This window comes from Amphiura filiformis, chromosome 20 (genome assembly GCF_039555335.1).
Source record: "Amphiura filiformis chromosome 20, Afil_fr2py, whole genome shotgun sequence".
In the NCBI taxonomy this organism is placed as follows: domain Eukaryota; kingdom Metazoa; phylum Echinodermata; class Ophiuroidea; order Amphilepidida; family Amphiuridae; genus Amphiura; species Amphiura filiformis.
This window is the reverse complement of record NC_092647.1, coordinates 38,901,291-38,915,346: the sequence shown is the minus strand read 5'-3', so window position 1 is coordinate 38,915,346 and position 14,056 is coordinate 38,901,291. Positions and strand designations below refer to the sequence as shown.

The window sequence follows — 14,056 nt, the reverse complement described above, 5'->3', positions numbered from 1 at the left end:
TTAATTATTTTATGGGGGGGTGATTGTTGTAAAATCATTAATATATAGACCTTTGCCATTATGAAACCTAATTTCTTTTCATTTTAAAGCGGTTTTAGCAGATAAACGGTCTAAAACTATATGTTGAGAATTGGTATTTAATGCAAATCTAGGGAAATAGGCACAAATGGTCAAAATGTTGAAAATGTGCACATTTTTGGCATGCACCATGTATCTTTGATAGGACATTTCTCTTGATGTGGATGTCACAGAGCACTCAAACCTTGAGTGTTTTACTCAAAACATTTTATATTTCAAGAAAAATATAAAAAATTCGATTTTATGAACATCATTATTCCTTGAAGGGCCTAGGCGTAAAATCGTGCTCTTGAGAGATTCAGCCAAAATTGAAGTTGGCTTTCGATTAAATTGCGGTTTTTTGTTTTATATAGATAGTTTTTATGTTAGTGAATATATTTAATGCGTTTTAGATGCAAGTCGCGCTGAGTTTATTCTCTCAGAGGCCTTCAAAGTTAAAGAAACTGTCAAAAATTGTGAGAAAACTAATATTTCTCAGATTTGAAGCAAAATTGTCTTAAGGTGACAAATCGGCACAAGTCTTTAAACCTCTCAAATCTTAATTATTTTATGGGGGGGTGATTGTTGTAAAATCATTAATATATAGACCTTTGCCATTATGAAACCTAATTTCTTTTCATTTTAAAACGGTTTTTAGCAGATAAACGGTCTAAAACTATATGTTGAGAATTGGTATTTAATGCAAATCTAGTGAAATAGGCACAAATGGTCAAAATGTTGAAAATGTGCACATTTTTGGCATGCACCATGTATCTTTGATAGGACATTTCTCTTGATGTGGATGTCACAGAGCACTCAAACCTTGAGTGTTTTACTCAAAACATTTTATATTTCAAGAAAAATATAAAAAATTCGATTTTATGAACATCATTATTCCTTGAAGGGGCACACCACTAAATCAATGCGCCATTTGTGTAACCCTAATGAGTTCCGGTAAAAACAGAAACTTTTTGAGGTATTTTGGGCTGGTCTGTAGACTTATTAATCAGAAAGAGTGGCGAATTTTAGCTTAAATAAAAGTGTAAAGCCTATACATAAATTTGAGTCGCCAAAAAAGTCGCATTTTTATAATTATTGAGAAAATAGGTCCGCGAATTAAAAAATGGCAGAATCGGGGTTGCAGTCTTGAGAGCATGTCAAAACAGGGAGGGCGCTGTTCGCGGCCTCCTAGCGGGAAAAACGAGATGGAAGAACCCCCATACATTGAAACATATGTTAAACTTTCATCGATTTGCAATCGACTGGTCATCATAAAATATTTTAAAACGAGCCCAAAAGGCCTCAAAATGAGCAAAGAAAACCGGTGTTTTTACACGCGTTTCAATGGGAAGATTATTTAGTGGTGTGCGCCCTTCGAAGGGCCTAGGCGTAAAATCGTGCTTTGAGAGATTCAGCCAAAATTGAAGTTGGCTTTCGATTAAATTGCGGTTTTTGATTTATATAGATAGTTTTATGTTAGTGAATATATTTAATGCGTTTTAGATGCAAGTCGCGCTGAGTTTATTCTCTCAGAGGCCTTCAAAGTTAAAGAAACTGTCAAAAATTGTGAGAAAACTAATATTTCTCAGATTTGAAGCAAAATTGTCTTAAGGTGACAAATCGGCACAAGTCTTTAAACCTCTCAAATCTTAATTATTTTATGGGGGGGTGATTGTTGTAAAATCATTAATATATAGACCTTTGCCATTATGAAACCTAATTTCTTTTCATTTTAAAGCGGTTTTTAGCAGATAAACGGTCTAAAACTATATGTTGAGAATTGGTATTTAATGCAAATCTAGGGAAATAGGCACAAATGGTCAAAATGTTGAAAATGTGCACATTTTTGGCATGCACCATGTATCTTTGATAGGACATTTCTCTTGATGTGGATGTCACAGAGCACTCAAACCTTGAGTGTTTTACTCAAAACATTTTATATTTCAAGAAAAATATAAAAAATTCGATTTTATGAACATCATTATTCCTTGAAGGGGGCACACCACTAAATCAATGCGCCATTTGTGTAACCCTAATGAGTTCCGGTGAAAAACAGAAACTTTTTGAGGTATTTTGGGCTGGTCTGTAGACTTATTAATCAGAAAGAGTGGCGAATTTTAGCTTAAATAAAAGTGTAAAGCCTATACATAAATTTGAGTCGCCAAAAAAGTCGCATTTTTATAATTATTGAGAAAATAGGTCCGCGAATTAAAAAATGGCAGAATCGGGTTTGCAGTCTTGAGAGCATGTCAAAAACAGGGAGGGCGCTGTTCGCGGCCTCCTAGCGGGAAAAACGAGATGGAAGAACCCCATACATTGAAACATATGTTAAACTTTCATCGATTTGCAATCGACTGGTCATCATAAAATATTTTAAAACGAGCCCAAAAGGCCTCAAAATGAGCAAAGAAAACCGGTGTTTTTACACGCGTTTCAATGGGAAGATTATTTAGTGGTGTGCGCCCTTCGAAGGGCCTAGGCGTAAAATCGTGCTCTTGAGAGATTCAGCCAAAATTGAAGTTGGCTTTCGATTAAATTGCGGTTTTTGATTTATATAGATAGTTTTTATGTTAGTGAATATATTTAATGCGTTTTAGATGCAAGTCGCGCTGAGTTTATTCTCTCAGAGGCCTTCAAAGTTAAAGAAACTGTCAAAAATTGTGAGAAAACTAATATTTCTCAGATTTGAAGCAAAATTGTCTTAAGGTGACAAATCGGCACAAGTCTTTAAACCTCTCAAATCTTAATTATTTTATGGGGGGGTGATTGTTGTAAAATCATTAATATATAGACCTTTGCCATTATGAAACCTAATTTCTTTTCATTTTAAAGCGGTTTTTAGCAGATAAACGGTCTAAAACTATATGTTGAGAATTGGTATTTAATGCAAATCTAGGGAAATAGGCACAAATGGTCAAAATGTTGAAAATGTGCACATTTTTGGCATGCACCATGTATCTTTGATAGGACATTTCTCTTGATGTGGATGTCACAGAGCACTCAAACCTTGAGTGTTTTACTCAAAACATTTTATATTTCAAGAAAATATAAAAAAATTCGATTTTATGAACATCATTATTCCTTGAAGGGCCTAGGCGTAAAATCGTGCTCTTGAGAGATTCAGCCAAAATTGAAGTTGGCTTTCGATTAAATTGCGGTTTTTGATTTATATAGATAGATAGTTTTATGTTAGTGAATATATTTAATGCGTTTTAGATGCAAGTCGCGCTGAGTTTATTCTCTCAGAGGCCTTCAAAGTTAAAGAAACTGTCAAAATTGTGAGAAAACTAATATTTCTCAGATTTGAAGCAAAATTGTCTTAAGGTGACAAATCGGCACAAGTCTTTAAACCTCTCAAATCTTAATTATTTTATGGGGGGGGGGTGATTGTTGTAAAATCATTAATATATAGACCTTTGCCATTATGAAACCTAATTTCTTTTCATTTTAAAACGGTTTTTAGCAGATAAACGGTCTAAAACTATATGTTGAGAATTGGTATTTAATGCAAATCTAGGGAAATAGGCACAAATGGTCAAAATGTTGAAAATGTGCACATTTTTGGCATGCACCATGTATCTTTGATAGGACATTTCTCTTGATGTGGATGTCACAGAGCACTCAAACCTTGAGTGTTTTACTCAAAACATTTTATATTTCAAGAAAAATATAAAAAATTCGATTTTATGAACATCATTATTCCTTGAAGGGTGAAAATCTCTAAATCACTGTGACATTTGTGTAACCATAATGAGTTCCGGTAAAAAACAGAAACTTTTTGAGGTATTTTGGGCTGGTCTGTAGACTTATTAATCAGAAAGAGTGGCGAATTTTAGCTTAAATAAAAGTGTAAAGCCTATACATAAATTTGAGTCGCCAAAAAAGTCGCATTTTTATAATTATTGAGAAAATAGGTCCGCGAATTAAAAAATGGCAGAATCGGGTTTGCAGTCTTGAGAGCATGTCAAAAACAGGAGGGCGCTGTTCGCGGCCTCCTAGCGGGAAAACGAGATGGAAGAACCCCATACATTGAAACATATGTTAAACTTTCATCGATTTGCAATCGACTGGTCATCATAAAATATTTTAAAACGAGCCCAAAAGGCCTCAAAATGAGCAAAGAAAACCGGTGTTTTTACACGCGTTTCAATGGGAAGATTATTTAGTGGTGTGCGCCCTTCGAAGGGCCTAGGCGTAAAATCGTGCTCTTGAGAGATTCAGCCAAAATTGAAGTTGGCTTTCGATTAAATTGCGGTTTTTTGATTTATATAGATAGTTTTTATGTTAGTGAATATATTTAATGCGTTTTAGATGCAAGTCGCGCTGAGTTTATTCTCTCAGAGGCCTTCAAAGTTAAAAAAAAAAAAAAAAATTGTGAGAAAACTAATATTTCTCAGATTTGAAGCAAAATTGTCTTAAGGTGACAAATCGGCACAAGTCTTTAAACCTCTCAAATCTTAATTATTTTATGGGGGGGGGTGATTGTTGTAAAATCATTAATATATAGACCTTTGCCATTATGAAACCTAATTTCTTTTCATTTTAAAGCGGTTTTTAGCAGATAAACGGTCTAAAACTATATGTTGAGAATTGGTATTTAATGCAAATCTAGGGAAATAGGCACAAATGGTCAAAATGTTGAAAATGTGCACATTTTTGGCATGCACCATGTATCTTTGATAGGACATTTCTCTTGATGTGGATGTCACAGAGCACTCAAACCTTGAGTGTTTTACTCAAAACATTTTATATTTCAAGAAAAATATAAAAAAATTCGATTTTATGAACATCATTATTCCTTGAAGGGGCACACCACTAAATCAATGCGCCATTTGTGTAACCCTAATGAGTTCCGGTAAAACAGAAACTTTTTGAGGTATTTTGGGCTGGTCTGTAGACTTATTAATCAGAAAGAGTGGCGAATTTTAGCTTAAATAAAAGTGTAAAGCCTATACATAAATTTGAGTCGCCAAAAAGTCGCATTTTATAATTATTGAGAAAATAGGTCCGCGAATTAAAAAATGGCAGAATCGGGTTTGCAGTCTTGAGAGCATGTCAAAAACAGGAGGGCGCTGTTCGCGGCCTCCTAGCGGGAAAACGAGATGGAAGAACCCCCATACATTGAAACATATGTTAAACTTTCATCGATTTGCAATCGACTGGTCATCATAAAATATTTTAAAACGAGCCCAAAAGGCCTCAAAATGAGCAAAGAAAACCGGTGTTTTTACACGCGTTTCAATGGGAAGATTATTTAGTGGTGTTCGCCCTTGACGCGGTGATAACGGCGCAGTAATCACGCAAACGAGCGCGTCGAACATGTATGCGATATTTCTCCGCGCCTAGTAACCCCGTCAATCCGTCAATATCACCTTGGATACGGGGCTTCACCTCCCGCTGTGGTAAAGGATGGGCAGTAATAGGTCTAGGTGGTATGTCTATGGTAACATAGGCCTACAGTACTGAAATTTATGAATTTAAGTTTAGAAACACTTATTTTACCTATCATCGGTTTACAAGTATAAAATACAATTTGGTAAATTAACGGGTAATTACCGATGTTAGATAACAGTAATTTATCGATTTAGAACACTAGCTACTATGTCATATCAAACTTGTTTAGGATAAACACTAAGGATACAAAATTGTTTGAGGATAAAAACTTGTTTAAGGAAACAAACTTGTTTAAGGACTGATCATGCTGATACAAACTTGGTTAAGAATACGAAGGTCACAGTGTATTTGGGTGTTATTATTAATTATGGTATTATACAAATATGCTTGATGATAGTTTACAAAGGGTATGTGACCATATTTAATGGTTTAATTTCTATTCTCAGTAATACATTGAATACTTATGGCCAAAATATGATTTTTTGGAAAATGTGGCTATTTTGGCGGCCATTTTAATTTAAATGATCACCCCTATATTCTCCCAACCTACACTAAGATGCGCGTTTACCTGAACTTTTCTGTTCATACACATGATCAGGACTCATGAAAACATTGTGTCATCAATGTCCTTTCCAGATGGCACCTAGCTCAATCTGAAGCCGGTCTAAATGCATTAACTTATATTTCAAATAAAGATAACTATTATATGTGCACAGGAATTTAATTTTTATTAGGTGATCTATTAAATAATGTTTACAACATATGTCATATCCTCTATACAAATATGCGTGTAAGAATTTATTTAAGCTCATTAAGGGCTCTGGTATGAGCGTTTGGACGGTATTTTTTGTGGGACATTAGAGCAAATCAGACATATCGAATTGCATTATGAATACGTAGAATATCCTTCTGATATCAAATGATTTAGATTTTTTTGAAATTCGCGATATATTATAATACCAATTTTATGACAAATTATTAAAATTTGACTTTTGACATTTTTTCTTGAAATATAACAGTCCTCGAAGCTGTCAACTTTATATATCTAATGATATGTACTTAAAGTGTATGTAGGATGAAAAACCGACGATCAATCGAAAATTTTGACCTTTCATATTGAAGATATACATTTTTCCCTCAAAGACCTTCTTTTTTTTTTGGAGGGAAAAACATATCTTCAATACGAAAGGTCATCATTATCATTAGATTTATAAAGTTTACTTCGAGGACTGTTAAATATTAATTTTAATCAATTGCCATAAAATGTGTATTATTATATCGCAAATTAAAAAAAAAATCAAAATTATTTGATACCAGAGAAGGACATTCTTCTTACTCAGAATGCAATTTGATTTGTCTGGTGTACTCTCGTGTCCCACAAAATAAAAACAATACGATACATTATGAATCCGTATGTCCGATTTCAGTGCTTCAAGGCATATGATCAGTGTACAATATGGATGTTTGAAATTTATATTGTCAGAGAATTTCCTAATAACTTTCCAGAAATAGCCTCATTATACCAGTACCAAACTTTACCCCCTGGACACTACTGGTCATCTAACAACATTTCTGATTGGTTGATAACTTGAAATGCTCATTTCAATTGCCAATATGACATATAGGCTTTAAAAATATTTATATTTTGTTACGAGTCATACTTGGCTCAAGGCCAATATCACCTTTTACCCAAATTCACACGAATGCACAACACATACACTATTTGATTAAGCTAACAAAATCTAAGTATTTAATTGAAAGCACGTTATGATTGGTACAATATATGACAACAAATGCTCATACACAATAATCAAATATAAACACTCTTTATCTATTTAGTACTTAGCCAGCATTCTTCTTGGTGATCATAAAGTTCTTGCAATGTTCTGGACGACTGATGTAATATATCCTTATTCACTTGTCCTGCGAAAATCAGCGAAGTCCAGTGAACATTGCGTTTATAAATATTTTAATTGTAAACAGAGATAAATCATATTAAATTACTCAGGGCACATCACAGGTCAAACTTGCATTTGCAGATGATCTTATTAATACCCTCCTTGATTGGTTCAAAACTGGACACAATATTCATTTTGGCCAATCTGCAGGTAGTTCACATGGGGTTAAGTTCCTGGAATAATGAGGTGCATGTGTGAAAGACGTTGACCGTTATGTATAACACTAAGGAAGTTGAACTTTACAAACATGGTTTGTGGTCATTATGATGTCATATAAAATTCACACAATTAGTGAATATGCGGCTTGGTGAATCAAAATAAGTTTAGAAAAAAGAAAAGATATCATAATAATTAACAACATATTTAAATATCAAAAATCAATTGGTGACATAAACTTGAAAGTGGAAATATAGATTAAAACAGAAAAGCAATTTGTTAATTTAGTATGAGATATGCATAAAATGACAAAATAAAAAATGTTAAAGGCCCTTTCAGTGATTTGCTCATCCGGACAAAAGTAAAAAAAATCATCAAAATTCAGAATTTGGTACCTTTGTCATTGTCATAGATGTGCTAACCTAGTTTGCTAGTGGTTCAGCCAAAAGCTGTGTATTTTAGACAAAATAAGACATTTTACATGAGGCTGTAATTTATATACTGACAGTATATGAATTAGCAACATGTATTTGAATGGGGTTTCAACTTCATCAATACTGCTGTTTTCTTTGTTTTTGCCAAATTTTCATTTCAAAAATAACAAATGATAATTTGAATGACTTATCCTTCACTTTTAAGCAATTTATAAACAATTTTTTTTTTACACTTTCGCCGTGATCACTGAATGGGACTTTAATATGACAACATGCTATTCGCTGATGTAGAAGTGATGATGTAACAGGATTAACAACCATAGCAATTGAATATGTTAAAGCAATTTTGAATATATCGCACTGCACTAGTACGTTCACACCGGTACCTCTGGAGAACATGGATAAAGACCTGGATCGTAATTCTATCGAATATTCATATCATGCTGATCACTCGCACCTGTAAGATATGAATCTTTGAAAAGAGCGGTATTGTAGTCTGGTATTGTATTCAATCTGTGATTACAGACAAAAATAGGTGATGAGTGCAACCTGCTTGTAGTGCAGGGCGATATATTGTTTTGACCTATTGGTATAGTATCCTTACATCATCAGTTCTACGGCGAATATAACAACATGCTTGACCATTACCCAAAACACCAATGAAGTCTAATTAAAACCAAGTATATGTGTAAACTAAAGTAATTTGATTATTTTAATTATTAAAATCATAAATGAAAGTAATCAAATTGAATTCAATTCAAGGTTTAAAATACATATTGCAGCCAATAGCTGAATTAAATACATTACACAGATTTTAAAAATCAAAACAATTAAATATCATCAGTGAAAACAAAAAATAATTAAACTTGCCAGTTTACAAAACATTACATTTTTTCTTGCATATTTAATGACCCCGTGACACAACACGCAATTACAGATTTTTTTAATTTTTTTTTTTTACTTTTTGACAAATTGGGCATGCAGTTAGTGTGTATACATGGTTTCAGACCTCTCTCTCTTTTTATAAAGAAGGCACAGACTCTCAAAGATGAAATTTATTTAAAGGGCAACTTTTGAGTCCAAATTTAGACCCTCATACTCCAAATTTAAATGGCTGCCACAAAAAATCTGTAAGAGATACAGACCTCAAATTTGCAGGTTTTTAATTTTTTTACAGGTTCAACATATGACTAAAATATAAAGCAAATCTGAGGGGGTCAGGTGGGGACCCTCCTTGATATCATATGGAGTGACCCTGCTTTGGTCTTCAAAAATCAGTATTTCCTCCACAATGTCTTTGTTGTCTATTGAATTTTGTCATGATTAAGGGGGTACTACACCCCTGCCCAATTTTGTGCCTATTTTTGCATTTTTCTCAAAGATTATAGCGCATTGGTGACAAGTAAAATATGTATATTATAAAGGCAAGGATTACAACTACTGCACTGGAAATTTACATAACATTACATTTTTTCTTGCATATTTAATGACCCCGTGACACAACACGCAATTACAGATTTTTTTTTTTTTTTTTTTTTTTGACAAATTGGGCATGCAGTTAGTGTGTATACATGGTTTCAGACCTCTCTCTCTTTTTATAAAGAAGGCACAGACTCTCAAAGATGAAATTTATTTAAAGGGCAACTTTTGAGTCCAAATTTACACCCCCATACTCCAAATTTAAATGGCTGCCACAAAAAATCTGTAAGAGATACAGACCTCAAATTTGCAGGTTTTTAATTTTTTTACAGGTTCAACATATGACTAAAATATAAAGCAAATCTGAGGGGGTCAGGTGGGGACCCTCCTTGATATCATATGGAGTGACCCTGCTTTGGTCTTCAAAAATCAGTATTTCCTCCACAATGTCTTTGTTGTCTATTGAATTTTGTCATGATTAAGGGGGTACTACACCCCTGGCCAATTTTGTGCCTATTTTTGCATTTTTCTCAAAAATTATAGCGCATTGGTGACAAGTAAAATATGTATATTATAAGGGCAAGGATTACAACTACTGCACTGGAAATTTTATTTCAACACAGACAACACTTGTGGCGTTACAGTCAAAAATGAGGGAAAACCAATATTTGATCAATAAATCAATAACTTCTTGCCTTGAGTTGCTGAATTTTCACTGCAGTAGTTGTAGTCCTTGCCCCCATAATATACATATCTTACTTGTCACCAATGCACTATAATGTTTGAGAAAAATGCAAAAATAGGCACAAAATTGGCCAGGGGTGTAGTACCCCCTTAATGGACTGTGTCTTCTACATAGTGCCCTGGTGACTTTATGCTCATTTTGTGGGAGCAGGTGATTGTGAGTTGAGGCTTTCTGGCTCCCGACCCTCGATATTATACATAAGCATTAAGCACTGACCTTCCTTTGAAATCTTCTGGAAAATAGTAGTTGGGGACGTAAGAGGGCCCACTTTGCATCCCCGGCCCTATGTTTTTTGAGAAGTGCTAAGGGTGTCAATTACCAAATTTAAAAGTGACTAGAAATACGTAAAGGTTAAGTGCAGGTTAACAGATGGGTCAAATTTCTAAATTGGTTAAAAACCACACCAAAGTATTTCTCTCTTCTCAAGGATTCGAAAAAGTACAATTTGAAATCCCAGAGGGGATGCACAGTAAGCCCTCTTACATCCCAACTATAAGGATCCTTGTCACTGACCACTGTTGTCATGGTTGTTGGATAAAAGATTTTGGGGTGAAATGACCAAAACAAAATAATATTGCATTATCATCATATGCCTACACAAAAATTAATTGACTATCGTTAATTGTGATAACATGAATTTTTTCCTGTGTTGAGGGGCTGTGCAATAATTATGAGCCCTGGGGAGGGCAACATTGGGGTGGCAAGAAATTTTGGCGAGCCGAAAGGGGGCGGGCAAGCAATTTTTGGCAAGCCGAGAGGGCTTGCCAAAAATATAATCAATATAAATTTAGTGAGTAATTAGTTTTCAATTTATTCAAGCATCGAAGCAACATCGACCGACGACGGTCAAACCAAAGATCAAACAAATTTGGTTCTGGTGCCTTATCGGATACTGACCAGCATATAAACATTCGCCCCATTGGCTTTGTACTAAGCTGTACTATATAGCCTACCTGCTACTCTGAAACAGTACTCTTTTACATCAATAAAGCTTTGTCAAATTTAAAAGTGGCGGCACATTTAGAATTTGCTAAACAAATATATGTTTTGATTTTTATGTCATGCTTGTGATAGCCACCCCCACTCAACCTATACATATTTTGGCCAATAGTGCAGAAGGCTACCATACGTAATGTTTTTGGAATCCTTGCGGTACCTTGCCTCTGTCTTTGATCTTCTTCACTTATACATGATTTCATGTCATTGCGATCAATAATCACTTCGTGGACAGTTATAGCACTCCTACCACCACCTACTGCTCGGTAGCATTTGCCATCCTGGACAACCAAACCCGAGACACACTGATGCATTGCGGCATTACTACTGTGACTGTAGGCATAATTTCCAAAAACATGCCATGTGTTACTGGTGGGATCATAGAGCATAAGGTTGAAACTTAAAATGTTACCCAAGTAGTTTCGATCTGTAAATTCTTCACCAAACACAAGAATCTTGCCCTCGTAAGCAACAGCAGAATTTGGCCACACCCTACACACTGGATGAGGCATGGGTGCTATCTCGCTCCATCCATCTTCTTTGATGGAGTAAACCTCACATTTCTTTGTGCTCTCCTCATCTTCTCCACCAAATCCACCAATGGCATAAATGTGATCTCCAAGTGGTACCAAACAACACCTACCATGTCTACGTGTCATGGGGGCCAGTGATTTCCACCTTTTGTTTACTATATCTAATGACACAAAATTAGGAATTTCAATGCCATTCCTTTCTGTTGGTACAAAGCCACGGGCTACGTATAGCTGATAATTAGCAACCACACAGCTATTGGACACACTCTGACACATTCCGGCACATTCTGGCAATTTTGGAAATTGATCCAAAGTTTGCCAACATTTCTCCTTGGTATCAAAGAAAACCCCATGACCAACATCAATCATTGCCTATACAACAGATTGGGGAAAAGAAAGGATAACAGAAATAATTAGCATGACATTTCATCTGTATTTGGTATCCATATTTCGAACTTTTGATCTCAATACAAAAATATTTACCTCTGTAATATTCAGCTTTTAATACTATAGCCTTCGTCAGCAGAATAATCCGATTAAGCACTCGTGAAGTATGACGTAATAATCGTGTCATAGGCCTTTGGTAACTTGTAGCACCCTCTGTCCTTGCAGAGCCCTGATGTGGATGACTTCCTAAACTCCCCTCTCGATCCAACGGGGCTCCTGATCCAAAATTTGGACTTTGTCCAGATCAACGTGATGTGAGGGCCCAGTGACTCAATATGGATGTGTTTGGAAACGTCGGACAGAGTGGTGCTTGGACGTCTATGTTCAAGAAATCTGGTCTTTAGATAATGTTCAGTATCTCTGATGTATGATACTTGACAGGTTCCTCTGTCACACTTGTCCTTTTCCCCTGGCATGGAATCATATACACTGGACCAGTGATGGCCTTTTTCTCAGTTTTGTCCTTTGCGCCACTAACAATTGGCACAATGTCATCCGACTTTGTCCAAGGTTTCCAAACACATATACATTTATTGAGGAGTTTAAAGGAAGCAATCTACATCAGGGCCAACCAAACATCTTTGAACAAGGACGGAGGGCACTACTAATTACCAGAGGATCTATGACCCGAATATATTCATGTATTGTCACACTTCAAGCATGCTCAATCGGGTCATCCTGCTGACGAAAGCTCAAGGCTGTAGAAATAACATAAAGGTAAAAAATTTGTATTGCGATCAAGAGTTAAAATCTTTCTACATGTATCTAACAAAAATAAGTAAATCTGTTAATGAGACATGTGATCAAAATAAGAATTGTCATTTTAATGGTGATATATAAAAAAAATATGTGGGACACTCTGTTCTTTCACATACAAACACCATCTCTGGTTGTCGCATACGTTTTTGCTAAACATGCTAAAAGTATCGGTGATTTGCCAAACCAGACCACCCTCCCAAAGATCCTAATTCATCCAAATTCAAATGTTTGCATTTTTGGAACAAGCATAATGTAAAGTGGAAAATGTATGTGGAAGCAAAATTAAACTGATTAAAAAAATCTAAAAAGTACTCCGACATAACATTTTAAGCCTATAAAACACATGTACTTACCGTTATAGTTGATCTGGTTTCAAATAAGGCAGGATGTGATACGCTCAGGGAGGGTCATCTGCCTTCTTGGAATCAAGTAGTTGCATCACTCTATCAACCATCTGCCGACATTCTGGGATATCGTTAAACTCTGGTGACTCGAGAAAGGTCAAAGTAATGTGGTCTGATGGAACTGCTCCTAGGCGGATGCTTTGAAACAGGCGTGGTGCAAACTCTTTGCGAGCTTCCCAGTCATGCTTCAGCCATGCAACTATCATGTCAAACACCTTTAAAAGTAAAAGTCAAACAATCAAATATACGCATTGTAATGATTCAACAAATAAAGTTTAAGTGGCCAAAGTACTTTTTTATTCTAAAAACTAATGGCCATGGAGTTCCTTATGGAAGCTTATGGATCTCCCTTTAAATATGTGCACACTTTTTACCTTAAATATATTTGTCATGCATTATAGTAGTTACTCCTAGATGTAAACTTATATATACTAACAGCAATAAAATTTACACACTGACTTATCCTTACTCGGACCGCATGTTCACACACTATACCGTAAAACCTCGTCTACAAGCATATAAGTTGTTTTTGATGAAAGCTAAATTAATATGAAACAACCACGGATATGCCAATGCAATAGATTGGTCTTACAATAGTACTTGTTTGAATATGCTTGTAGCGGTAATTTATTGGCCCAAACTGCACAATTTTATAATTTTGTCGATGGATGGCGCCTAGATTAATTTAGCTTTCATGAAAAGCACACTACAGGGTGTCCCAGAATGATTTGTACCGTGTTTGCAAAAATAACTA

At 35.2% G+C, this 14,056-nt stretch overlaps 1 protein-coding gene across 1 annotated transcript; it reads right to left on the bottom strand.

Moving 5' to 3' along the window:
* Positions 1-11,046: 11,046 nt before the first annotated feature.
* LOC140142648 (kelch repeat and BTB domain-containing protein 12-like) lies at positions 11,047-13,515 on the bottom strand. Its single transcript, XM_072164648.1, has 2 exons — positions 13,252-13,515; positions 11,047-12,064 (listed from the first exon to the last, which is right to left on the bottom strand). Exon 2 carries the CDS (start codon positions 12,059-12,061, stop codon positions 11,141-11,143), a length of 921 nt encoding a protein of 306 aa, XP_072020749.1. The 5' UTR covers positions 12,062-12,064; positions 13,252-13,515; the 3' UTR covers positions 11,047-11,140.
* Between the last annotated feature and the right edge of the window lie 541 nt (positions 13,516-14,056).

Coding starts and splice junctions, on each gene's coding strand:
- LOC140142648 (XM_072164648.1), bottom strand. CDS start 12,061: ATGATTGATGTTGGTCATGGGGTTTTCTTTGATACCAAGGAGAAATGT.